This window comes from Carex rostrata, chromosome 11 (assembly GCF_964058835.1).
Source record: "Carex rostrata chromosome 11, lpCarRost1.2, whole genome shotgun sequence".
Classification (NCBI taxonomy): Eukaryota; Viridiplantae; Streptophyta; class Magnoliopsida; order Poales; family Cyperaceae; genus Carex; species Carex rostrata.
The window spans coordinates 5,297,205-5,323,911 of NC_135928.1; the positions used below are offsets into that span (position 1 = coordinate 5,297,205).

The 26,707-nt window shown below is 32.5% G+C and overlaps 2 protein-coding genes and 1 pseudogene across 2 annotated transcripts; all 3 read right to left on the bottom strand.

Moving 5' to 3' along the window:
• Window positions 1-294: 294 nt before the first annotated feature.
• On the bottom strand, window positions 295-1,998 carry LOC144562372 (GDSL esterase/lipase At2g40250-like). The gene is made up of 3 exons (XM_078311592.1): window positions 1,407-1,998; window positions 1,020-1,317; window positions 295-676 (listed from the first exon to the last, which is right to left on the bottom strand). The coding sequence occupies exons 1-3, from the start codon at window positions 1,983-1,985 to the stop codon at window positions 483-485; spliced, it is 1,071 nt and encodes a 356-aa protein (XP_078167718.1). The 5' UTR covers window positions 1,986-1,998; the 3' UTR covers window positions 295-482.
• Window positions 1,999-12,422: 10,424 nt separating this feature from the next.
• LOC144561972 (GDSL esterase/lipase At2g40250 pseudogene) lies at window positions 12,423-13,957 on the bottom strand (annotated as a pseudogene).
• Window positions 13,958-15,789: 1,832 nt separating this feature from the next.
• On the bottom strand, window positions 15,790-17,280 carry LOC144561752 (trans-resveratrol di-O-methyltransferase-like). Its single transcript, XM_078310843.1, has 3 exons — window positions 16,793-17,280; window positions 16,295-16,575; window positions 15,790-16,141 (listed from the first exon to the last, which is right to left on the bottom strand). The coding sequence occupies exons 1-3, from the start codon at window positions 17,226-17,228 to the stop codon at window positions 15,836-15,838; spliced, it is 1,023 nt and encodes a 340-aa protein (XP_078166969.1). The 5' UTR covers window positions 17,229-17,280; the 3' UTR covers window positions 15,790-15,835.
• Window positions 17,281-26,707: the final 9,427 nt, after the last annotated feature.

Genomic DNA, 26,707 nt, shown 5'->3' on the forward strand with positions numbered 1-26,707 from the left:
AGTAGTATTCAGTTTATATAAACTAAATGTACAAAGATATATCTAAATATTTAATTATTGATGAACTGTAAAATCGATACCGGAGTTTAGAAGTGATTTATGAGATAATCGCCTCTAATTATGTCAGATTAATTTACATGAATTAAAATTTAGAATATATGAATTACGTCAAGAAAAATAAATTAGAACCGAAAACGGTCTGTGACTCTGTAGCAGTAACAATTAATGGATCCCATAAAACATTTTCTTACATAAAAACACCACGTTTTTACCCGTATCACATGTCATGCATGTTAAAAGTTTACAAAATTTCGACTTGCATTTCGATATGCAGCAAGAGATCAAAGAAAAAGAAAACACAAACACATGCAGATGCAGATGCGCTCAAAGAAAATCGTAGCTATATTAATTAAGCACCTTTACTGTTTGTTCACCGGTAGAATCTAATTCTGGCCCAGTCAAATGTCTCATGGCGCACACGGCTAGTTTGCAAAAGTTGGAAGAACTGTTCTTATGAAGTCGTCTGCAAGGACTTTATAAGCCGCTTGTGTTGGATGAAAAGTATCAAAGAACAAATACTGAGAAGGATTGAAGCATCTCCATTCTAGAGAGTTGCATAGTGGACCCCATTCTATCGTCCCTGTACCGCAACATCCTTTTTTTGTCTCAACAAATCCTGATACACAAATTATAAACCAACTAGATTATGTACAACTGTTATTGATCATAGTATATACTAATGCTCTACTCGTATTCATTTCTAGCATTCACCGAATTATTTTCAAACTTGATGAATAATACTTAAATTCTCATATTGTTTTCAAAATTTTATCAATTTTTATTGTTTGCTTTAGTATGTTGTATATTATTTACATTATTACATAAACAAAACTTTTCCGAATTTTACTCATTTTTAATTCTACTATTGAAATTTCAACCTTATTGAATCAGTCTAAAATGATGAACTTGCATTATAAACAAAGTGAATCAAAGGATGCATGATGGTGCTTTTCATTTACCATATTTATGGGGATTGTTGGACATGTCAAGAAGATTAGTAAAGATATCAGCGTAAACAATTTTAGATTTTTCAACGGAGTTGAACTGCTGAAGAAGCTCCTGGATCATTTGCTGGAGTTTTACATTATAGGTCAGTGCTGCATCATTTTGATATTGAATGCATTTGTTGGGGCGTTGAGCTGGTAAGCCTGGAATCATGCTGCTCTTGAATGCCTCAATGGTCAATTGTAACGGCACACACCCAATGGGTGGTAGACCTGCCACTGCAAAATTCCTTGCTCCCATTGCATATAATTTCTGTGGAATTAGTATCACATTTTATACAATCTATTTGACATGACAATTTTGTTATGTTACAATTGAAATTTTATATGACTGAACATTACCTTAAGTAAGGCCTTAAGTCGAACGAGGAGGAAGTCATGGTATTGTGGAAGTGAGTACATTATGCTCCTCTCAGGAAACATATAGTAGTTGATCATAATGTCATTTGATCCTACACTGATAACAAACATAGATTTACTAAGAAACTCTTTTGTTTGCGCCTTTCCTTTCAGAAATATCATATTCCCGATATATTTTCTGAACTCCTCGACTTGATTACCAATTGTTTGTACGCCAAACCTGATAGCTGTCTCATCATCTAAACCAGATCCTGCGGATGCAAAGCACACACCAAAATCATTGATGGTTACTGTGTGCCCAGAGTAGGCTGGAAGTGAATCAGCTGAGAGATTTAGCGCTGCTAAGACATAGTCAGGTACAAGTCTTCCATCTGAGAAACGACCTGTTGCTTTCTTCGCAGGGAAACCTTCACCATACGGTGGAAAATTTGCCTTTATGAATGTTACCAGATTATTGTTATTACCAGTATCAAGCGTTGAGTCACCAAAAGCGAACATGGCTGGGATATCATACGTCGAGTTTGCTCTACTGGATATGAAGAAAGTGATAAGTAGAGTCATGCAAATAACTGTCTGAGCCATGACGGATTTAACTGTCATTTTTGCTTATTTGATGTGTACAAGAAAATTGTGATCTTAAGGCTATTATAACAAAGATGGACTTTGGTACTAAACCTTTATATATTGGCATAGTTGGGTGGTTCTGATTTGTTAGTAAACCTATATATAGTGAATTTAGGTTCTAATTTGTTAGTAAACATATATTATAGTTAATTACATACATTGTTGGAATTCACTATGTTTTGCTAGATAATAATTAATTAGTTAATGTTATGTATAGTTAATCCACAATAGTAATTACTTTGGTAATAACTATTTATTAAAATATCTTAATTAAGAGTTCCTATAACAATTAAATTTAGATTAATCTTAATATATGCCTGCAGTATCGATCACGAGATAATCCTGTTTTATACATCTAATATTATAAAAATTTCAAACCAACCATTTGATGATTCGAAGCAGTAGTCTGAAGAATACTGGGTCTAAAGCTAATTTTAAGTTAAAAAATCTTCCAATATGAAACAAATTGTAAGTGCATAGGCCTTTTAACACACTGGATCTCGTTACATTTAGTAAGGCCAAGCCCTTCCTGAGGGCCCAAGCTAAAAGATGATTTCCTTCTTAAAATGTCCCACCCCTCCCCCAAAAAAAAAATTCTCTTACAGCGGAGTCTTTAATTTTTTACATTCCTTAATTAGAGGCCTACTTGTAATGTTTAGAGTTCCTATTTTTTTTTTTTCAAATCGACTTAAATTGAGGCTAAATTGCATTATCCAAGGTCATCAGAAATTATGTCATGATTAAAATGCAATCGTAATTTATCAGTATACATAATTTAATAACAATTAAATTAACAAAAACAGAAGATTATGAAGGCTTAATTAGGGACATTAAAAATTCGGAGGTCATGTTCGAAATCCTTGTATAAGAAATATTGTTTGTATATTGTGATTTTTTTTTCCAGTTTGAAATGGTAGGAGATTGGAAATGTCAGATTATACATATTATGATGTCAATTAATGAAAATTTTCTATGAGAAAAGGGAGACCCACGGATTCCCATTCAAATAAAAACCAATACAAAGTTTTTGAACCTGTGTACCACCACTTACATACATAATCAATTAATTTTTTCTTTTGCTTGGCCCAAGAGCTGGCACCCCGCTTGTATGCTAATCCTAAGTATAATCTTGGAATTGCTACAGTGCTTGCCGTGCGGAAGGCTTTATGCGTTCAGTCAATCTACGCAGAGAATTAAAATTGATGGGCATTATGGCCTTATCCCTTCTCTCTGTTGAGTTGAAAAATTTGTTGACAGTTTTGTAAATTGAATAAACCATGCAGTTTACAGTAGTTGGTATTAGGTTTTACCTAATTAAGAGCTGGACACGTTTGCTAGAATTAAAATGCATCAGCTAGCTCAATTGTTCAAATTCGACAACAAAATCCTCAATACGTGCTCAAACTATGTATACTTGAAGCAAAGATATAAGAATTGCCTGCCTAAGTGAATAATTAGCTGCTAATTACTGTTGTTTCAAGTAATACTCTTTTTCGTCTATTTGACTAATTTGCAAAACATATAATTATTGAATTTTACGATTTCTTCTATTTTAGAAATTATACAGGTTCATGACAATTAGAATTGCAATATAGATTAGTTGAACCGAGTAAATCATCAAGATATTTATCAAGAATTCAAATTGTAAAATTATAAACTTAGTAAAGTATTTTTGATGTTGTTATAGGGAGCAAACGTTGATAATGTTTGATCAAACGTTATAACGATTATACCAATAAGAAAGCAATGAGAAATCAATTGATCAAAGTCAAAAGGAATTACAAATGTTGGTAACATTTGTGAAAAATGTTGTAACGTTTTAAATAAATTCAAACCTTAGAAATTTCTATTTTTGATTAAGTTGAACCAGAGCAATTGTTGGTAACGATTGACAAACGTTGATAACGTTTATCATAAGTTGCATAGAAAAGAAACCCTAATTTGTGATTTGAACTAAACGTTCAATGTTTGTGACAAATGTTGTAACGTTTTAAGGCAAATAACTCATTTCGGAGCTCTCACTATAAATAGAACTTTGGACTTCTCCCCAAAGCAATTTTTAGCTACACCTAACTTTCAAAAGGTAATTTTTCTGTGAGCTTGAGTTCCTCCATTCTTGTAAGAGCTTATAACTTCAAATTTCTCAAACAATCTCAAATCCACTTCACTAATTTTGAGTTAGATTAGATTAGAGTGAGCTTTTGAGTGTTTCTTTTGGAAACATTGACTTAGAGACTTCGTTCTCTTCTTGAGTTGCTCGTGTAACTTCCCATTGGTTGTAAGAGCTCATTGGTTCACAAGTTGTAAACCTTTCTCGTTGGGTAATAGAAAATCATACCTAGAAGAGGTTCTGATGCCCCGAAGACGTAGGTCGTTTGTTGAACTCCGTTAACATCCCGCGTGTCAAATTTATCTAAACTCATATATTTACTTTGAATTGCAATTATTTTTCAATTTTAAGTATTTGTGGTACATTAAGTATAACAATTATAATAAATTTCAACCTTCAAAGAAGAATAGCTTAATCAACTTCCAATTTTTATGGTTGTTGACGACAACAGATATATTATATATATTGCTATAAGATTAAAATCATTCTTAGAGCACTGATTGAGACTAAACTCATCTCTCTTATTTACAAATATATCTCTTGATTTATTTTAATGCATGCCATCTTGTAAACCTTCATTGTATAGTTCTTTGTGACAACCTGAGAATAAATCGAGATTGCTCTTTATGTATTTCTATACCTAACACAAAAGTTGCATCATCAAGATCTTTCATCTCAAAAATTCATAAATATAAATCTTTTGATGTCAAGCAACAAACCTATATCTTTACTAGTATGCAATATGCCACTTACATATAAAATCAAGAAAAATAACCTTACTCCCACATAAGTTATGATATATGCATTCATCGACCAAATTCATCTCAAAACCAAATGAGACACTTAATTAATTTTGAATACCATTGTCGATAAATATATTTGATTGAGTCCATAGATGAATTTTTTGAATTTGCAAACCATATGCTTTAGGTTTCATGACTCAAAGTTTTATGGTTGCACCATGTAAATGATATCATCAATACTACTATTGAGAAATAACATCTTAACAACTATCTAATATTACTCAAGATCTAAAATGCATCGTTAATGTCATTATTATCCTGAAAGACTTTCAAAGTAACCAAATAGAAAATCTCTTTATATCCAATGCCATTCTTTTATATGAAGCCATATGCGACAAGGCGTACTTTGTATTGCTCCCACATTGCCATTTAAATTCCATTAAAACCAATGAATTTTGTACCTTATGACAAATGAACAATATCACAAATATTTTTGCCTTTCATAAACTTTATCTTCATATCATGACATTTACCCACTTTACCCAGTGGATAACATTAATAACACACGTTCTTGAGGTGTTGAAATTTGTTATTTATACTATCATCGAGTATTGTGTCTTGAACAAAACCAGGATCGAAATCCTAAATAATGCCAATACACCTGTGAAAATATTTACATATTCATCACCGAATATAAAATTCTAAACCGTATTTCATCCAGCAAACTCAACATCTTCAAAGAACTTTGTATTTTTCTTCCTAAAAATCAATCTTGTTGTGGGATCATAAAACTGTAATGTTTTAAGTAAAAATATAAGCTGCAATCTTACATCATTATTCCCAAAGTACTTATGATAAATAAATATGATGATTCATTTTCTTTTTTATGTTTTGTTTCGTATTTCAGCCACACCATTTATAATGGATAAAACATATATTGTGTACCATAAAACAATATTATTTTCTTTAAAAAATTAACAAAAATATATGGATGTTGTTCACCTGAATCGTCATATCTACTATAGTATACAACACCACAATCAAACATGACGCTTGAAATCCTTATGTTGAGTTGATTTTCAACGCCATTCTTATAATTTTGAGCACGTCTAAAAACTATGCTTTTTCATAAATGAGATAAATATATAACCATATTTAAAATATTTGTCTATAAATATAATAAAATAATATACCTTTTCTAACATCCATAAGAAAATGGTCCACAAATATCTTAATTTTATTAGTTCTAAGACATCCTGAGACTTATTAGCTATAAATATCCTCCAATTGGTTTGTTTTATTCTAATATAATCAATATAAATATCAAAATTTGTGTTATCCGAATGCTTGAGAATTTTATTATGACACAAGTCTATTTTTCTCCATTAAAAATATAACTTAAATGATTGTGCCATAATGCAACCAAAATTCCCATAGCTTCACTTTATTAAACTTTAAGGAAGTGTTCAGCAACCCTCCTTAAGAGATGGAGGATTAAACATTTAATTCTTACTAAGGAGTGTTTGTTATGTGAGATAGTAAGATTAGGAATGAAGACTTAATACTCTTGTTTCTCACATTGTAATGTGTAATGACTAAAATGCCCTCTTGCAATCTAATGTACTTAATATCTCCAACAAATTACACACAATTTAGGTAAATAATTAAGTTATCAAAAAGTTAATAATCAATAACAATTTGATATAATTCAAGATACCTTGGTTATGGAACACCATCAGCATCTGAATGGTTGTGGACCCTCACGCTGGAGTCTATAACAAAATCTCATAATATAGGACAAATGAATCATATAAATAAAAATTATGATAAATATTAATCAATGACAAATACAAAAAAGAAAGCAAGCACGATGACATGTTGCAAAAGAAAAAACAAAAACTTAATTTGCCATAATTTTTTTTTCTATGGCATATTCTTTGCTTCCAACGGAGACTCTTTTTTTTTGCTGGTGGCAATTAGTTGATTTGAGATTATCAAATCCAACTACTGATCAAGAAAAGGAACCACCTGAACAAAAAATAAGAAAAATGACAACTTCAGGTACTGGTAAAAGAAAGCAAAATAAGATTACAAACTCATGTATTGCTAAAGAATTAAAGCAATAACAGAAATTGAATAAATTTCAACAAATTTCAAAATAGTAATATGATATCTCCATATTATATCTAAATTACGACCCTGATTTACACTGAAACCTGTGCTTTAAAGCCTATAAATGTGGAATTTTTTACTTTGAAATGTGGTACTGCTATGCTTTGTTTGGTATTTTGCAGGAGAAATGGCGAAAAACTGGATTTGACTACTTTTCATACGACCCGTATGACATTCTGTACGGACCGTACAAGATTTGCCCAACCACACAGAAGGTTCCACAACAGAGGCACAAAGTCTCCAAGTCAAAGCTCAAGCATACGGTCCGTACCGAATCCCGTACGGACCGTACGACGCTAATTCGGAAAATCCAGCTGAAATATGAAATGAGCATAATTTAAGGAGGCCGAAAAGGAAGCCTCTGGGGGCGTGATCTGAGGCATTAAAGGAGATATTCCACAGCAGAAAAAGGGGGATTTTTGACTGGAACTTGGGACAACTTTTCTTGGAGCAAAAGACAAGAGGAGGAGAGGAGGAAGAGAAGTGAAAAACGCGAGTTTGCAATGGATCTTCAGATTTTCCACTGTTTTGTCATAAACTCTTTCATCTCTTGTTATTTGTGTTATCTTGTGAACATGAGTAGCTAATTTACTTTGTTTCTAGGGCTAAGATGTAGTTTCTAGTTTGGCTTTGTTTGCATGCTACTTGGATTTTGTGTTGAATGCTTTGTTTTTACCTTGTTGTGTAGTATTTTGATTGCTTTATTTGTGCTTGCTTGAATTGATTAGTCATCCCGTTTGATGAATGCGCACATCTAAGTGTTAGGAGCCAAGTCTATGACATTTAATCCAACCGAATAAAGTATATGAAGTAGGGTGAAACCAAGGAGTACCCGAAAGGTGAAACTTTCCTTGAGGCGAAAGTCCTTGGATACTTTTAGTAAACCAACAAGTAACTTAGATAAATTAGGCCAAAATGCGAAAGTTGAGGTTTAACGCATCTAAGAGGGAAGTATTTGAGTCCGGTAATCGGGTACTAAGCCAAAATGCGAAAGTTGAGGTTAGGTATCTAGATCTGGTTGATAGAAACCCTAAACATTAGTATCAACACAGAAAACAGTAGCTGCAACATCAACTCGGGGTTCCATACGGACCGTACGGGAATCTGTATGGGCCGTATGCCTCGGGGCTAGGGGTGAGTAAATCGCTCATAACTCGTGAGCCGCTCATAACTCGCTCATTAAAAGCTCGCCTAAACTCGCTCATTTATCCGCTCATTTAAACTCGCTCATTTACTTAATGAGCGAGCATGAGCATGACCTAACTCGCTCATTAAGAATTTGCCACATCTAATCCCTACCACATTTAATCCTATGTAATTTTGTGTAGCATAGTAACATCAACCTTGCCTCATTAAGATTGATAGATAGTGAGCATAGTTTCATATTTGATCCTGTGTAATATAGTGAGCACAATGTAACATTTAATCCTGTGTAATATACTAATATTCATAGTTTCATATTCATTTTTTTTTTAAATCGGCAGAACCAAAACCTCCGCCTAAAGCCCAAAACAAGTAATAGTCATAACAACTCGCTCATTTAAATGAATTATGACAATTTGTTGGATTTTGTTATGATGATTTTTAACAAATTTTGTTATACGTGGGCACACTATATAATTTTGTTATGAGTCATAAGTCATAACTCATAAGCCGCTCATAACTCGCTCATTAAAAGCTCGCTCATTTATCTGCTCATTTAAACTCGTTCATTAACAACTCGCTCATTTACTTAATGAGCGAGCATGAGCATACCCTAACTCGCTCATGCTTGCTCATTAATCACCCCTACTCGGGCTGAACAGAAATGAAATATGAACCCTGAAAATGTCTTTTTATCAATTGAAAACAACTTTAATTCTCTTTTATTGTATTTTAAACTTGTCATAAATCAATAGAATTGTTAGAACTAAACCAAACCAATTTCTCTCACTTCTAGAATCTTAAGTGATTTTAGGATAAGTCCAGTCGTTTTCTTCCGTCCCTGTGGATCGATACCTGAGCATACTCATTGATAGGATAGTACACTTGCTATCTGATTTGACAGAGTATAACAAATGTTTAAAAGGTATAGCTTGCTATACCGAAACTTTGTAACATATATTCTGTGCGAACATAATACCAGTACATTATTAGGGAACTACAGTTAACTAAACTAATTGGCTTAAATTTCTTAATAAGTGTAGCATCTTTTTTCTTAGATATGAGACAAATGCAAGACTTATTAATTTTGTGTAAGTTGGTTTGTACTCATTTTACCAACTATTAGAAAAGTAATTTCAAACAAATTCAGAAATTGAACAAAAAGCATCAAATTAAGTGGATGTCAATAATCAGAGCTTAAAGAGGTATCTAAATCCGAGCTAAGGAATATTTGTTCAGCTGGATTAAGAAATAAAGGAGGTCTAAGAAAGCTAAAGGAGATGTGTCGAACAGGTACCAAGTACTTAAATCCAAGGACTTTTGATATGAAGCAATTATGTCTGTAGATTTTAGATTATTATAATCTGAAATAAGACTTGTATCCAACCACTTTTGAATCATGAAACAAATCAAATTTTGTATTTCTAAAATAATAAGTTAATTCATACATGTACATAACAAAAATAGAAATAAAATTACGTCCAAAAGACAAAACTATAAATATATCATTGAGATTCAAATAAAATCTAATCTTAAATAATAATCTAACTCTCTAATTGCTTTAACTTTAACATTCTCATCGTCACCAATATAGATGTATCTTTCACCATCACTAGGCTATGACTACTCAAATAACTTGGAATAGACATACTGATATAAGTTATTACACTAAAATCTATCCACCATGTGTGTCTAAGTATCAAAAATTAAATTAATCTCAAACCAAACCATATTAATAAGCATACTTTCTTTGACATGCAAAGAATGACAAGTACTAAATTGCTTAATCCTTCATACTTTTCAACAATTCAAAATAAACAACTACTTCCATCCGGTTTAATTGATTTCTTTTGTTATATATTCCTATTGAAGTGTTTGTATATGCAGCTACCATACTCTTTGTCCTTATCTATATTCCTTTGACTTTATACCTAACTGAAAATTTGATTTGTCAAGATCGTATCAACATGAACTATTCGTTCTTAACAAATCTCTATTTTCAATAGTCAAAAGGAATTCATAAGCTAGCATTAACTAAATTATTCGTAAAAGTGACCTAGCTAAATGCTTCTCGAATATTCCTTTATTATGATCATATGACACATACGATTTGACTTCTCCAACTTTTCTTTCTCCCTCTTAAATTAGAGGTACCCATAATCATAAGTATTGGAGAATCAATCCTTAACGCAATGTCAAGATCTATAATTATGAGAACTAACAATAAGTTATATTGTCATTTTCTTATATTTAATGCTAGAATTGATATTAACTAAACTTAGAACAATAAACGAACACTACATACTCATTAAATATCCATATATAATAATAATTTCAAATAAAGGTAAACTCCATTATCTCAAGATACCGGTTTCCATGAATAAGTTATCTTTGGACTAAAATATTAATTTCTTATGGTATCTTGGTGTAGTAATTAAGCGCTGATAATTAAGTAACATGTTGAACAATTAACATTCCTTTGGGCTGATTAAATTGATCACACATACAAAACCAAACAATCATCACTGCACTTATTACCACAAGGCGCACATGCAACTTTAATAAATATTGATCTTCTTTTGAGCCGACGAACATTTACACTCATTACATGCAGACAATAAAAAAAAATTATATTTTAAAATAAATTAATTTCAAAAGGAGAGCTCACTTTGGCAAGGTGCGATTGAAACCAATCCATTTTAAAATATATAACTTTAATACCTTTTATTTGAACTTAAAATTATATCCAAATACTAAATTTACGGTTTAAACATAGATCTAAATCCATCCTTTATGCAGAATCAAATATATATTTTTCTCTTTTGATTCTCGATTGTCATGTGGATTTAGTCCAATTGTAATTAACATGATTCTTTTTGCTAAATCATTTTCTATTCCACTCACACTATCAGAATGAAACACTTTTCGCGAGGATAAAAAAGTGATTTTTTGCGACAGATTACCGTTATTGTTCAGCTTTTTCTTTTCGCAACAGTATTTTTCGCAATGGAGTACCGTCATAAATGTACATTTACCATGGTATAATCCAAAATCTAAATCCATCTTGAATTTTCATGTGGATTTAGATTAATTATAATAATATTTATCTTAAATTAAACCACAAAATAAAGGCTTAAACCAAACTTTATTCATAAACAAAGGCTTAAGTAAATTATACTTGAAAGCACACATGCATGCCGCAGGTCAAACCTATTTTTGGGTCCAAGAAAATTCAGTACAGATTCACAAGTGCTTAGACCACAAATTAATCCAAATTCGGTCTTTGCGCGGTGCGTAACAAAATTTTCATATAACTCTTTGGGCTGTCTTTGCGCAGTCCACTCGCGAATAAAATTATTCATTGGAGTTCGCACGGTCCACAGGACTTGACAGAATCGACACGAGCGGCAAAATATCGCGTATGGTTTATGAACTGAAGGATGCCAAAAATTGATATATTTCTGGTTAAATCCGGCTCACACGCGAACCATGCGTGAAACTCAGATCAGAAATCGCGATTTCAAAGTTTTGTACCAAATTTAGAAAGACAAAATTAATAAATTTAACAAATCTAAAATCGCCAATTAATCATAAATTTAATCATATACCATAACTGTACCGAAAAAAATATAGAAAATTTGTTTCATTCACAAAGTGGCTCTGATATCACTTGTTGAGACTGACAAAAAACATCATCAACCACCGCAGGACCATCTGAATTGAATATAAACCGAATAGTGAAGGCGTACCTTAATCCATGAATGTCTTATACGTGAGAGCACAACCGATTCGGTTCTTTCATAATAACAAAGCCCTTTAGAGAGTCTCCTTTTAGTTCTGCCTTCTCCAAAGTCTCTCACATACCTCTCTAATGGGATAAGAGGATATGAATTCAGGATAGCTTTTATTCTGAGGACCAAATCATATACAGCCCCAGAAACCTCTTGGTTGTCCAATTTTATAATTATTCAATTCAGCTCATAATTAAATTGAATATTATCCTTTAAGTTCTACACATTAAACGCCCACACCTATATGACACATTATTGCTCAATAAATTATAAACAATAAATAATCACTATTAATTGAGCATAAAATTGATAGTATATAATACATAATTATTTTACATATTAGTCTAACATTGGATTAATGATCCAACAATAGAATCTAATTCTGGTCCAGTCAAATGGCTCATGGTTCACACAATTAGTTTGCAAAAGTTGGAAGAACTGTTCTTATGAAGTCGTCTGCAATCACTTTATACGCCGCCTGTGTCGGATGAACAATATCAAAGAACAAATACTGAGAAGGATTGAAGCATTTCCATTCTAGAGAGTTGCATAATGGACCCCATTCTATTATTCCTGTACCGCAACATCCCTTTTTTGTCTCAACAAATCCTGATACACAAATTATAAACCAACTAGGTTATGTACAGCTGTTATTGATCACAGTTAATACTAATGCTCTGCTCATATTATTCATTTCTAGCACTTGACCGAATTATTTTCAAACTTGATGAATAATACTTAAATTCTCATATTGTTTTCAAAATTTTACTAATTTTTATTGTTTGCTTTAGTATGTTTTGTATATTATTTACATTATTACATAAACAAAACTTTTCCGAATTTACTCATTTTTAATTCTTCTAAATTTCAACCTTATCAAATCAGTAATGATGAACTTGCATTATAAACAAAGTAAATCAAAGGCTGTCGATGGTGCTTTTCATTTACCGTATTTCTGGGGATTGTTGGACATGTCAAGAAGATTAGTAAAGATATCAAGGTAAACAATTTTAGTTTTTTCAACGGAGTTGAACTGCTGAAGAAGCTCCTGGATCATTTGCTGGAGTTTTACATTATAGCTCAGCGACGCATCATTTTGATATTGAATGCATTTCTTGGGGCGTTGAGCTGGTAAACCTTGAATCATGCCGCTCTTGAATGCCTCAATGGTCAATTGTAACGGCACACACCCGATGGGTGGTTGACCTGCCACTGCAAAATTCCTTGCTCCCATTGCATATAATTCCTGTGGAATTAGTATCACATTTTATACAATTTATTTGACATGACGATTTTGTTATGTTACAATTGAAATTTTATACAACTGAACATTACCTTAATCAAGGCCTTAAGTCGGAGGAGGAAGTCATGGTATTGTGGAAGTGAGTACATTATGCTCCTATCAGGAAATATACAGTAGTTGACCATAATGTCATTTGTTCCTACACTAATAATAAATAGAGATTTACTAAGAAACTCTTTTGTTTGTGCCTCTCCTTTCAGAAATGTCATATTCCCAATATATTTCTTGAACTCCTCGACTTGATTACCGATTGTTTGTACTCCAAACCTGGTAGCCGTCTTATCATCCAGACCAGATCCTGCGGATGCGAAGGACACACCAAAATCATTGATGGTTACTGTGTGCCCAGAGTAGGCTGGAAGTGAATCAGCTGAGAGATTTAGTGCTGCTAAGACATAGTCAGTTACAAGTCTTCCATTTGAGAAACGACTTGTTGCTTTCTTCCCACGAAAATCTTCGCCATACGGTGGGAAATTTGCCTTTATGAATGTTACTAGATTATTGTTATTACCAGTATCAAGCGTTGAGTCACCAAAAGCAAACATGGCTGGGATATCATACGTTGGGTTTGCTCTACTGGATATGAAGAAAGTGATAAGTAGAGTTGTGCAAATAACTATCTGAACTGTGACGAATTTAACTGCCATTTTTGCTTATTTGATGTGTACAAGAAATTTTTTCTTGTGATCTTAAAGCTATTATTATAGAGTAGAACTAGGGTGTTCTTAAGCTCACCAAAGTATTTGGTGAGCTTGACTCCAAAACCCATCAAATCGGTTTCAAATGACAAATCCGAACCGTTAGAACCCGCCTATTTTACGTGTGATGCGTCTACATATGAAATTTTTAAACTTTTGAATTAGTTTAGTATAAAGTCAAGTGGTCAAAACATGTTCAAAAAATGAATGCACTAAAATTAATTTATTAACCTTCTAATTTTGACCAATTGACTTTATACTAAACTAATTCGAAAGTTTAAAAATTTCACATGTAGACGCATCACACGTAAAATAGGCGGGTTCCAACGGTTCGGATTCATCATTTGAAACCGATTTGATGGATTTTGGAGTCAAGCTCACCAAACACTTTGGTGAGCTTAAGAACACCCTAGTTCTACTCATTATTATAACAAAGATGGACTTTGGTACTAAACCTTTATATATTGGCATAGTTGGCTGGTTATGATTTGTTAGTAAACCACTATGTTTTGCTAGGTTGTTGCAATTCACTATGTTGTTAGCAAACCTATCTATATATAGTGAATTTAGGTTCTGATTTGTTAGTAAACATATATGTAGTGAATTTAGGTCCTGATTTGTTAGTAAACCTATATTATAGTGAATTTACATATATTATTGCAATTCACTATGTTTTGCTAGATAATAATTAATTAGTTAAAGTTATGTATAGTTAATCTATAATAGTAATTACTTTGCTAATAACTATTTATTAAAATATCTTGATTAAGAGTTCTTATAACAATTAAATTTAGATTAATTTTAATATATGCATGCACTATCGATCACGAGATAATCCTGTTTTATACATCTAATATTATAAAAATTTCAAACCAACCATTTGAAGTTAGCAGTATGAAGAATACTGGATTTGAAGCTAATTTAATTTTAGTTAAAAAATATTCTAATATGAAACAAATTGTTAGTACAGGATTATCTCGTGAAACAAATTGTTATACATCTAATATTGCGGTTTATAATACTGGGTCTCGTTACATTTAGTAAGGCCAAGCATATTTTTTTATGGCCTTATCCCTTCTCTCTGTTGATCTGAAAAATATGTTGATAGTTTTTGTAAAATTTGAATAAATCCACGCAGCTTACGGTAGTTGGTATCAGGTTTTGCCTAATTAAGAGTTGGACATGTTTGCCAGCTTAGAATTAAAAATGCATAAGCCAGCTGATCGAATCTTCAAATTCGACAACAAAATCCTCAATACATGCTCAAACTATATATACTCGAATCAAAAAAATATAAGAACTGCCTGCCTAAGTGAGTAATTAGCTGCTAATTACAACAAATTTCAATTAATCTTCTTCTTTTTTATGGTTGTTTCCGAAAACATATAGATTGATAAAAGATTTAAAAAGTTTAATTACACAGAATAATCAAATGGAGTTCTCTAGCTCTCGTCATTTAACTATATGTATATTTCTTCTCCTTCTTTCGATACAACTAACTATAGTCAACAATTCTTACCTACAGAAAGGGCGTAGGAGAAAAATTCTTCATCTGAACTAGTAGACTTGTTGTTCTTTTGAGTGTGTTTTTCTTTATCACTGTATCAAAGACTAGTTCTCACATAATTAAAGACATTTTTTTTTTTTTTTTATAATTAAAGACATCTTGATCCACTTCGTTCAATTAGAAACATCAGCCATCTGTTTGTATAAATAGCTGCTGTGTACATGTACTATAACAATTAGAAACACATCAATAAATTAGCGATTAATTCATTCAATTGGATAATTAAATTTATTACAACAGCCAAACATTTACGTTAACATTTATGGATAGAGCTCCAGAACACAGTCAACACCTAACCGAGTTGGATATACTTTGTAACCAGAATAACCTGCACCTAAAATAAGATCATGCCATTCCTGCTTGTTACGTTCCTTCGCTCCATGACAGCACATCATAAGAATATCAAATAAAAAACCTGTCTCAGTTGCTTTTGGGTTATTATTTTCGAAGTCTTGAATAATATCCACGACGATAACCTTGCTACCATCTTTTCTTGGTTCAATTGCTTCTTTGCATCGCTTCAGTATTCGAACACAATCCTCGTCACACCAATCGTGGAGAACATTCTGAGATACATGATGCAAATAATTAAACAGTGATTATATATATTTTTCTGTACAAATTAATTTTTTTACACGAATTATAGGAAATAAATATGTTAGCTTAGGAAAAAAAAACTGATCAAGCTAGGGAAGTTTCGAGACAGAGAAGTTATATACCTTGAGAAAAATTGCATCAGCTGGAGGTATCTTTTCAAACATATCTCCTGCGACAACATTGAATGAGTCGTCTTCCAAAGCCTTGGCAACAACATGTGGAAGGTCAAGCACGGTGCATTTCAACGACGGAAAGGCATCTGCTATTATTTTCGCTGCAGTTCCAGTGCCACCGCCTACATCCACCAGACTATGTAAACCATCAAATATATGTGGATAGCATTTAACTAAGTCTCCTATCACCTGCTTACTGTGGCTAGCCAATCCCTCGTTGAACAAGTTACCTGTGGTTTGGAAAGTATAAAGTTCTTTTGTGAATATATATATTACAGTGAAAATCCATGGACAAACTTGTGTTCGATTGTCTTCCATGTATGTAATCCTTGATGAATAAACATCACAAGTGTATATGATTGTATTATAAATAATAAAGTCTTCGTTAATTATTCAAAGAAAGAATAGAGGAGGGTGATAGGTTGTTCATTGTTATTTTTTAGGTACCAAACTCAGAATTTTCCCTTAGAAGGTCCCAGAACTTCTTCCCATCATTTGCCATCATGGAGACGGTGCTTCCAGCACCACCGTCCTTGAACCATTCACTCATAGCACAAATAAGTTGTGTTAGTACTGGCTCTGTAATGAAACGCACAAAGGCACCCATGTTGGAGCGCTCTGTTAAAATGAGCTTCGAGAAGGTCGTTAGCACGTAACCGGCTTCATCTTGTGCGAAGACTTCTTTCTGAACAAGAAGTGCCATGAGGCGGCCAAGCATCACGTCCTTCTCGGGTGAGATCGGAATGGAACGCGCGAGTTCGTTTAATGGCATGGGACGGCCATATGCTTGTATGCGGCCAGAGATGTCAAGGTCGACAGCGCACCTGAGAGCGAAACTACTGATATAAGTTAGGCTTTCGTTTAGAACACTGGTGAGCTCCATTGTTATATGAGAAATGCAAGAGGTGATAATAATTGGTTCAGTAATTAGATCCTAAGATAAGATAGCAGTGATTAGTGGTCTATATAGAGAGAGGTCTCTATCTTTAGTACTTCAATACTCGTATGCTAAGTTATATGTATAAACTATATGGGCTTGTATATTTGAGTTCCTCTGGATCGGCTCGTTTTAAAAATAATCAAATCAAAATTAATTTACAAATAGGCAATAGAAGAAGAAACAAACAAATGCCATCCAAATGTTGAGCAAAGTCAAAAGAAACGACAAAATATTAATAGTTGACAAGTGACTCATTAATGTAAAACAGTAAGTTGTATTAGTGTGCACGAAAGTTAATTTTGTCTTTTTTTATGAAAAACTTCGCACTTCCCACTAGTCACGAAATCGTGAGAGTGACTCGAGCTGAAAGTTAATTTTGTCAATGAGGAGGGTTCAAATGCCTCCATGTTTTTGTGCCTCCATCTCTCTCCATCATTTTCAAAGTTCAAACAGTCGATCCGAACCGCTCAATCTAACCTCCATACTAAAATATGTTTGGAGACCAAATTTTATATTTTTAGGAATTTTTTTACCATTTTTTTAGATAGGTACAAAAATACTGTTTCTAGATGGTTCAGATTTACTGATTTTGTACCTATCTAAAAAAACAGTAAAAAATTCCTAAAAATATAAAATTTGTTCTCCAAACATATTTTAGTATGGAGGTTAGATTGAGCGGTTCGGATCGACTGTTTGAACTTTGAAAATGATGGAGAGAGATTGAGGCATAATGGAGGCACAAAAACATGGAGGCATTTGAACCCTCCTCTTTGTCAATATATGTCACTTTATTAATTGCTAGCGTCGCTGTTGCCAGTAGGGATATGAATGGCATCCTTTTATCCGAAAACACGGATAAGGATAAAAAGGAAAACACGAATAAGGATAAGATTTTTTTTTTCGTTAGCTAATCGGGTACGAGTAAGGATAATGATTTTTTTTCGTTATCTTACCCGTTTTCGTATAAGATAATTAAAAAAATAAAATTATATATATAGATATATATTTGTACGAAAATGATAAATGATACAATAAAACTTTTGTATTTTATAAATTTTCATAATACAAATTAGTTGTATTTATCATTATTCTTTTTATTTTAAAAAATATTTTATCGAAAATACAAATCGAAATGTTAATGTCACTTTTTTATCCATTTACCCGACCCGTACCGTATTTGGAAATACGGGTAAGGGTAAAGATTTTTTTCGTTATCATAACGGGTACGGGTATGAAAATATCTCCACCCGACACTAGTGGAAAAACTGAAATTAGAATCGGCCTATCTGGATCGGTTATTATAAAACACCAATCCTAATAGTGTTAGGATGGGTTATTTTAAAGAACCGATCCTAATTTGGCACCATTAGGATCGGTTCTCTACAATAACCGATCCTATTACTATTAGGATCGGTTATTAGAATGAACCGATCCTAATTTAGGCACTATTATGATCGGTTCTTTAAAATAACCGATCTTAATAGTTTATTTAAAAAAAAAGAATTAGGATCGGTTGTTTCAAATAATCGAACCTAATTCCTTTTTTTTAATAAACTATTAGGATCGGTTATTTTAAAGAACCGATCCTAATAGTGCCTAAATTAGAATTGGTTATTATAAAGAACCGATCCTAATGGTGTCAAATTAGGATCGGTTCTTTAAAATAACTCATCCTAATAGTTTATTAGAAAAAAAGGAATTATGATCAGTTATTTGAAACAACCGAATCTAATTCCTTTTTTTTTTGCAGAACCAACATTTAAAAAAAAAAGAATTGGGATCACTTGTTTCAAATAACCGATCCTAATTAGTACTATTAGGTTCGGTTATTTAAAACAACTAATCCAGATTAACACCCATTAGGGTTTATTTTGTTTCGCGCCTTCGTACTTAGCTAAAAGATTTGAGTTTCATCCCGGCCTCTCTCTCTTTCTCTTTCTCTCCCTCTCCTCCGTGTTTCTCCCTTTGTCTCCGTCTCTCCCTCTCAAACTCAATAATCCCAGAGAAAAAAAAGAAAAAAAGCGTCTCCGCTAGCTCCTGCGCAAAGGAAAAGAAAATGGAAAAAAAACCCTGCGCGAGGAGAGCTCCGCCTGCATCTGCGCTGCGCGAAGGGAAGAACCACCACCTTTGCTCCGTCAGCTCCGCCTCCGCACAACCGCTCCACCAGTCGCTCAACCCGCCTATCAACCTGTGCCTGCCGCTGCCGCTAACCCTAGCCGGCCGCCTCTACGGTAAATCAAGAAATCTATGAGGTATTTTTAGTGATAGTAGACTGCATTATCCTCATCAGATAACGTTTCTGATCAATTAACTTCAATTCCAAATCAACTCTATTCTATGAGTGAGTATATGGTACTATGCATATTACGATTTGGCACCGTGCTATGGCTTTATATTCGAGTTTTCAAATCCTAACGGTCGATCCGAACCGTTCATCTTGTTCTCCATATTAATATATGTTTGGAGACCAAATTTTACATATTCTGAAAAAATTTTACTATTTTTTTAAATTTATTGAAAATCACTGTTTTTGGATGGTCCAGAATTTTCAGATCAAGTGATTTTCTAAATATCTAAAAAAATAGTAAAAAAATTTAAAAAAAATGTAAAATTTGGTTCTCCAAACACATATTAATATGGAGAACAGGATGAACGGTTCGGATCGACCGATAGGATTTGAAAACTTGAATATAGAGCTGTAACACGGTGCCAAATCGTAATATGCATTGTACCATAGACTCACTCCTATTCTATTATGTTCTAATGTGATAGATTTTCTTCTGATCAGAAATATTTCTGTGTAGTTTCATGACACATGAATTTTTTTTTGTGACAGGTTGTTCAATTTGCTTAAACGGTTCCCAATTAATTGAATCAAAAGGCCGTCGTAAGAAACTTAATGAGGTTGGTTCACATTTTTTTACATCATTTAATAAATTATTTATCCAAAATAAGCTTACATGAAAATTGAATCAAATAAGCTATGTACTGTCTGCTAATTGGATTCAGGTTGGATGGGTAACCGGGATATGCTTTGCTTCTCGATTAGATGTCTTATGGTGAGTTTATTTATTTTCAGTTTTAATTATAATAAATAATTGAACTGTAGGCCTAGCATATATGATGATGGCACAAGTACAATTCCTGCAAGAGACATCTAAATGTTGGTTCTGCACAAAAAAAAAAAAAAAAAAAAAAAGTTAGGTTCGGATGTTTCAAATAACCGATTCTAATTTTTTTTCTTCTTATTTTTGTAGAACCAACATTTTAAAGAAAAAGAAATTAGGTTTGGTTATTTCAAATAACCGATCTTAATTAGTACTATTAGGATTAATTATTTGAAACAACCGATCCAGATTAACACCCATTAAGTTCGGTTATTTAAAATAACCGATTCTAATAGTACTAATCTGAATCCGTTTTAACAAATAACCGATCCTAATTCAAACTTTTAGGATCGGTTGTTTAACCGATCCATATTAGTTTCATATTAGTATCGCCCGGATCAAAATCAGTTAAATTCCGATCCTAATGTGCGTAGACAACCGATCCTAAATCCAGTTTTTCCACTAGTGCGACCCGTATCGTACCAACACCCCTAGTTGCCAGAGAAACTGGTGTTCAATTTTCGTCAAAGTTTTTTTTTGTGTTTGAATATATACATATTTTATTTTGAAAATATGTATATATTCAAAAAGAAAAAAAAAAATTCGCTTTTGATACAGTTAGGTAGGTAGCTAGGGAATTCGTATCCTCTGAGATATCTCAAACTTTGCGTGACTTTATGGAAAATTCTAACCGTTTAAATACGTTCTGCACGAATCACAAAGCACACATAATACTGACCCCTTACATCACCCCTGAATAGGCACCGGAAACGTCGGTCACACAAAAGTTGAGATATCTCAGAGGATACGCACTCTGTAGCTAGGTCCCTTGAGTTTGGAATTCGGATCCTAGCTCCCAGGTAACAGGTAAAGGACGTTTAACCTGGCATGAATCTTAATGGGAATTCCTACATCTAAATAGACAGATTGAGTTTGATTCGGCTGAGAATAAATTTGAACTATTAAAATTGTGAACTTACCTATAAGAGGGTACTCCTTGTTAGTATAAAATTTTCATTTTTAAAATATTCGAATAATTAGAAATTAATTAAAATAAAATTATCCGGATCATGTGATAGCAATGTCATAAAGCGAATTTTATAACAATTAGATTCTCATGGATATATAATCAAAATAACGGATATATATTTAATGAAAATGTACGTGTTACCGGCCAAATGATCGGATAATAAATTGCTAACAGCTGTTGACAACTTTAATTCACAGTCTTCACCTGTAGAGTAATATTTACTGAAAATAATAACAAATTATTGATTTTTATATAATATGTAAAAATATAACAATAAAGATAAACTCGATAATATTTTAATTGGCGCTATACGTAAATTAGTAATATTTGACATAGAGTAGGGTTAAAATGCACCATTGATTATGTGCCCTAATCATCCCCCACATCTTTATCTTCTTTTTTAAAGTTCAAATAGTCAATCTGAATGGCTCAACATAATATCCATAATACAATGTGCTTACAAATTAAATTTTATATTTTTTAGAAAAAATTTACTATTTTTTTGGATATGTACAAAATCACTGCTTTTGGATCATCCAAAAACAATGATTTTGTAAACATCTAAATAGTAAAAAAAAAAAATCAAAAAATATAAAATTTGGTCTCTAAGCACATTTAATATGGAGATCATGTTGAGCGGTACAGATCAGCTGTTTGAATTAAAAAAAAAGCAGGTACAGATCAGCCTAACTATTTTTTTGAGGGTCCAAACGACATTTTTTTTTGAAATTCTGATGCTTCCGATACGATGATGCTCGGTGTACCACCTGGGCAAAATGGATCCGTCTCGTCCTCCCCTTTCCGAAAAGTGCCCATACACGTAAATCCGAGTTTCCTAACCAATGTTATGGTTGTTTAAAGTTTTTTCGAAAATTAAACTTTCAAAATTTATAACTGACTGTAGAAAAATCCAAATAAGTTCAAATTTATATCAATTCTGTGTATTTTTGAATGCTCCACATGCTGGTGCAATCACTTTTACAGTTTGGTCCCTGTATCAGTCCAGACTTGCTGATTTACCAGCAAAGGTCAAATTTGATATTTTTAGTGCATTGCACTATACCAGTGGCCTTTGCCTAGCGCTTGGCTGCTGAGTTTGGACTTGATACCATACTAGAGATTAGTCTAGGATACTTTATGCATTGATAGAGATCTAATTTGATGTTTGAACATATTTTAGTAGCTATAAACTACTGTTTTAATACCATAAACAAAGAGAAGAAGATCAACAAGCTGTCAGAGCTTGGAAATTTTTTAATAAAGGCCAAGTCCTTAATTAGTGTTATATTTGGACTTCTGACAACCAATTGACAAATAAAATCAAAGTTCACCAAAAAAAAAAATCAAAGTTATAAAAAATTACGACATCACTTCATAAATATGTCAAATGTTTTATTTTTTGCATACACTCTAAACAATTTTTTCTTCACAAAATTATTTAAATCAAAATACTAATATCTTAAAAAAAAAAAAAAGTTGGACCGCCCACGCTGGGGCATTTTTAAAAAAAAAAAAAAAAAAAGGGGTGGACCGCCCACCCCTGGGGCGGGTTGGTATAGAGTTGGACTGCCCGGGCATGAGGCGGCTTGCGTGAATTTTCGCCCGCCCCACAGCTCAGCGGTCGGGGCATATATATATAAAAAAAAAAAAAAATCGGAGGTTATTTTTATAATTTTCTCTTTTTTTTGGTATTAAAAAAAAGGCCGCATTTTACGCATGTCCCTTCTTGATTTTGACTAAAAAATGACTTTATAGATCGAAACTTGATCAATTTAAAATTTATATTTCTGTCTGATTTTAGGATATTTTTTAGTTATTGATTTTGACTCATAAAAATATTTTTTTAAAATCGAAACTTGATCCATTTATATATTTTTTATTTTTTATTTAAAGATACTTTTTAGTTCTCATGTTATTGACATAATATTCTCATTCTCAAAATGAAAAGTTTACTTTTACGCCCAAGTCCCTCTCGTTGCTCTCTCTTATGATGAAATTGTTTTGCTTCTTGTTTGTTTTGAATTTATTCTATTGATAATTAAATGATATTTGACAAGTTTTGATATTAAAGAAATCAAAATGTTGGGCATAAAAGTAGAAGAAAAAATTGTAATGGAAAAAATAAAGTTTAATCAATATATTCTAAATATATTTTACATATTATATTTATGTGTATAGTTAAATTATTAAATCATTAAGTGAGGTTTTGTTTTTGAAAAGTATAATTTAAATGAGGAGGGATCCAATTACACCATTTTTTGTGACACCGAATTACATTTTTTATTTTCAAAGTTTTCAAATTCTAAATAGTCGATCTAAACCATTCAACAAGATGGATATATTAAAATGTGTTTGCAAATCAAATTTTATATTTTTTTTTTACTATTTATTAAGTATTTTACAAAATCTTTGTTTTCAGACCATTGAAATTTTGTACTCATCTTAATAAATAGTAAAAAAATTCAAAAAAAAAATGTAAAATTTGACATTTCCATCATGTTGAACGGTTTGGATCGACTGTATGAACTTTGAAAATGTAGGATGTAATCCGGTGTCACTAAAAAATAGTGTAAGTTGATCCTTCCTCAATTTAAATATCTAATTTATAATAATTTAAAAATCTCTATCTTCAACCAGGAAGTTTTTCTCAATTTTTATATAATATTGAAGAAACAAAAATACACTTTAATTTAAAAAATCTATTATCTGAGAAACAAATAATTAAGTAGGATAAATCGTCCACCAGCTAATTAAGAATTTAACTATTATTATGTTAATATAATTGATATAATTGCATAAAATGTCGTGTTAATGTCAATTTCCAAATCCGATTAATTGCCGGTGTTAATGTCAACGGCTGTGGGTGAAATGGAAACATCCGTATATTAAAGTGAACAAACGACAGCTAGATACGAATCACATCCTCTCCATTACCTGAAAAGGGAATTTTTTACCATTAGTGGATCTGGATTGTTCTTTTTAACTTGGCAAGAATCTCAAAGCCCAATTATACTACTCCCTGAGCTAGCTCGAATCCTAAACCAACTGAGATTAAATCTCACACCTTAAAGTGAACTGAATTCTCTACGGTACCTGGGGAGAGCTGAATCCAGCTAGATAGGGGCCAAATAGAGTTACGTTTCTACCTATGTTGCATGGATATGGGTACGGGTATCGTGTCGGATACGACACGGGTACGGCGACACGGCAATTCTCAAAAATAGAGGACACGACACGGTTATTATATATATTATATTTTATTAATTTATATATTATATTTAGATAATTATAACTTAAATTAAATTTATACAGAAAATAAAGACTTCATCTAAGTATAAGTTAAATATTATATTTACTAGAACTTATCACATGTGATAGTTTAGTTTGGTGTAGTGGTTTATGATTTTGACTCCCATTTGAGAGAGCTCAGGTTCGAATCCCGCCTCCATAGAAGAAAAAAAGAATTTGCGCAAATTCTTTTTTTTTTTCTATGGAGGCGGGATTCGAGCCGTGGTCCACAGGCACTGGCGGGTGTCCACGGGCGCGATCCACAGGCACGGGGGCGTATCCAGCCGTGTCCTGAGGTCAACCAGATGTCAGAGACCGTATCAGGAGGGTAGGGACACGCCAGCTGGCGTGTCGGGGCGTGTCGGTGTCGGATACGTGTCAGACACGGGTACGATAGCTTCTTAGGAATATCGGGGTAACATAGGTTTCTACCCACTTTAATTTGATAAGCACTATGATGTCATCTTGATTAATTTGTTTCATACACGACAATATGATTTGGTTGTTCTTAGGACAATCTCACTTTTATGATAGAAGCAGTTCCAGGATTTATGTCAAAGTAGGGCATTAATCGAATTGAAATAGCTAACTGGGTTCAAATCTATTAACTTATCGAGTACATAATTACAACTCAATCCCTATAACTATTTTTATTATAAAATATGTTATAATTATAAAATCGATTGACACAGTTAGGGCTGCAAATGAATCGAACCAAATCAAACTTACCTTAGTTTGAGTTTGAGTTTGAATAAGATTCGAACCGAATTAGTTTGATTGGTTTCAGAACAAACTAATTTTGAATCGAATTAATTGCGAACTACAATTTTTTCGAATCGAAGTCAATCAAATTACGAACAATAATTTTTTTTTAACAACCCTATTTATACCAGTAGTTTATGCATTAGTTTTCTTCGCGCGGAACACAATTCACATAGTTTTTTTGTACCTTTCACGAATTTACACTAATAGATTATGGGTCAGCTCAAGATTCTCTTTTACGTTGTTGAAATATTTTTCTATTATAAGTTACCATTATATTAACAATTTTAAGCTCTGATATAAGTTCAGTTTCTGCATTATTAATGATTGATGGTTGGATCCATTAGTTGCATTATTTGAGATTTAAACCTAAATAGTTTGCGAATCACTTTCGAACGAATTATACCTAGTTTGAGTTTGATTTGAATAAGATTCGAACCAAACTAGTTTGATTTGTTTTAGAACGAATTAATTTCGAATCGAAATAATTCCGAACTTTTTTCGAATTGAACTCAAATCGAAACATGAACTACAAACTTTTTGTGCAGTACTAGACACAACATTGAAATATTTTTAGTAAGCTAATTAAAAATTCTTTTGGCACAATTAAAAATGGTATTGTTCTTAGCCAATTAGCAAATTGAAGTCACAGTTTAGATAAAAATTTAACTGAAATATAAGTGTTGAATAATAAAAGACAAAAAGTTCGGCCAGCACATTTCTTAGAATTGTAATAATGGTTTCACTGTTATATCTTTCTTGTCCTCTTATTCTCTTTCATTTTATTTACAAAATAGAGTATCGCATATCCGAAAAAAAAAATACACAGAATCGACCAAAACTCAGAAGGAATCGATTCAAGAATCAGACTAACTTGAACCAGGGGTAAGCACACTAAACAATTGGTATTGGATCGAAATAAAAAATTTAAATCCTGGGGTAGGCACTTGCCTACCCCAATTTACATGTAGATCCGCCAATGATAACAGGAATGCACTGATCGATGACGAGGAAATTTTTTGTATATTTCTTTCATTACACACATATCATACAACAAAACATTGTACAATTATTGGAGCATTCATATACACATGTCTAAAAACGTGTTGCTACATTCGTACATTGATTTTTTAATAAAGAACTGTGTACAATTGTATTCCATCATACACGGTTTTTAATAAAGAGTTGTGTATGAATGTTGAAGCACATTCATACATGGTTCTTTATTAAAAAAA

What these genes read in the sequence shown, in the direction of transcription:
- LOC144562372 (XM_078311592.1), bottom strand. Translation starts at nt 1,985, where the DNA reads ATGACTCTACTTATCACTTTCTTCATATCCAGTAGAGCAAACTCGACG. An exon ending in GACTTAAGGCCTTACTTAAG is followed by an intron (nt 1,318 to 1,406) that starts GTAATGTTCAGT and finishes CTAATTCCACAG; the next exon opens with AAATTATATGCAATGGGAGC. An exon ending in CAACAATCCCCATAAATATG is followed by an intron (nt 677 to 1,019) that starts GTAAATGAAAAG and finishes TTTGTGTATCAG; the next exon opens with GATTTGTTGAGACAAAAAAA.
- LOC144561752 (XM_078310843.1), bottom strand. Translation starts at nt 17,228, where the DNA reads ATGGAGCTCACCAGTGTTCTAAACGAAAGCCTAACTTATATCAGTAGT. An exon ending in AAGGGAAAATTCTGAGTTTG is followed by an intron (nt 16,576 to 16,792) that starts GTACCTAAAAAA and finishes TCCAAACCACAG; the next exon opens with GTAACTTGTTCAACGAGGGA. An exon ending in CTGATGCAATTTTTCTCAAG is followed by an intron (nt 16,142 to 16,294) that starts GTATATAACTTC and finishes CATGTATCTCAG; the next exon opens with AATGTTCTCCACGATTGGTG.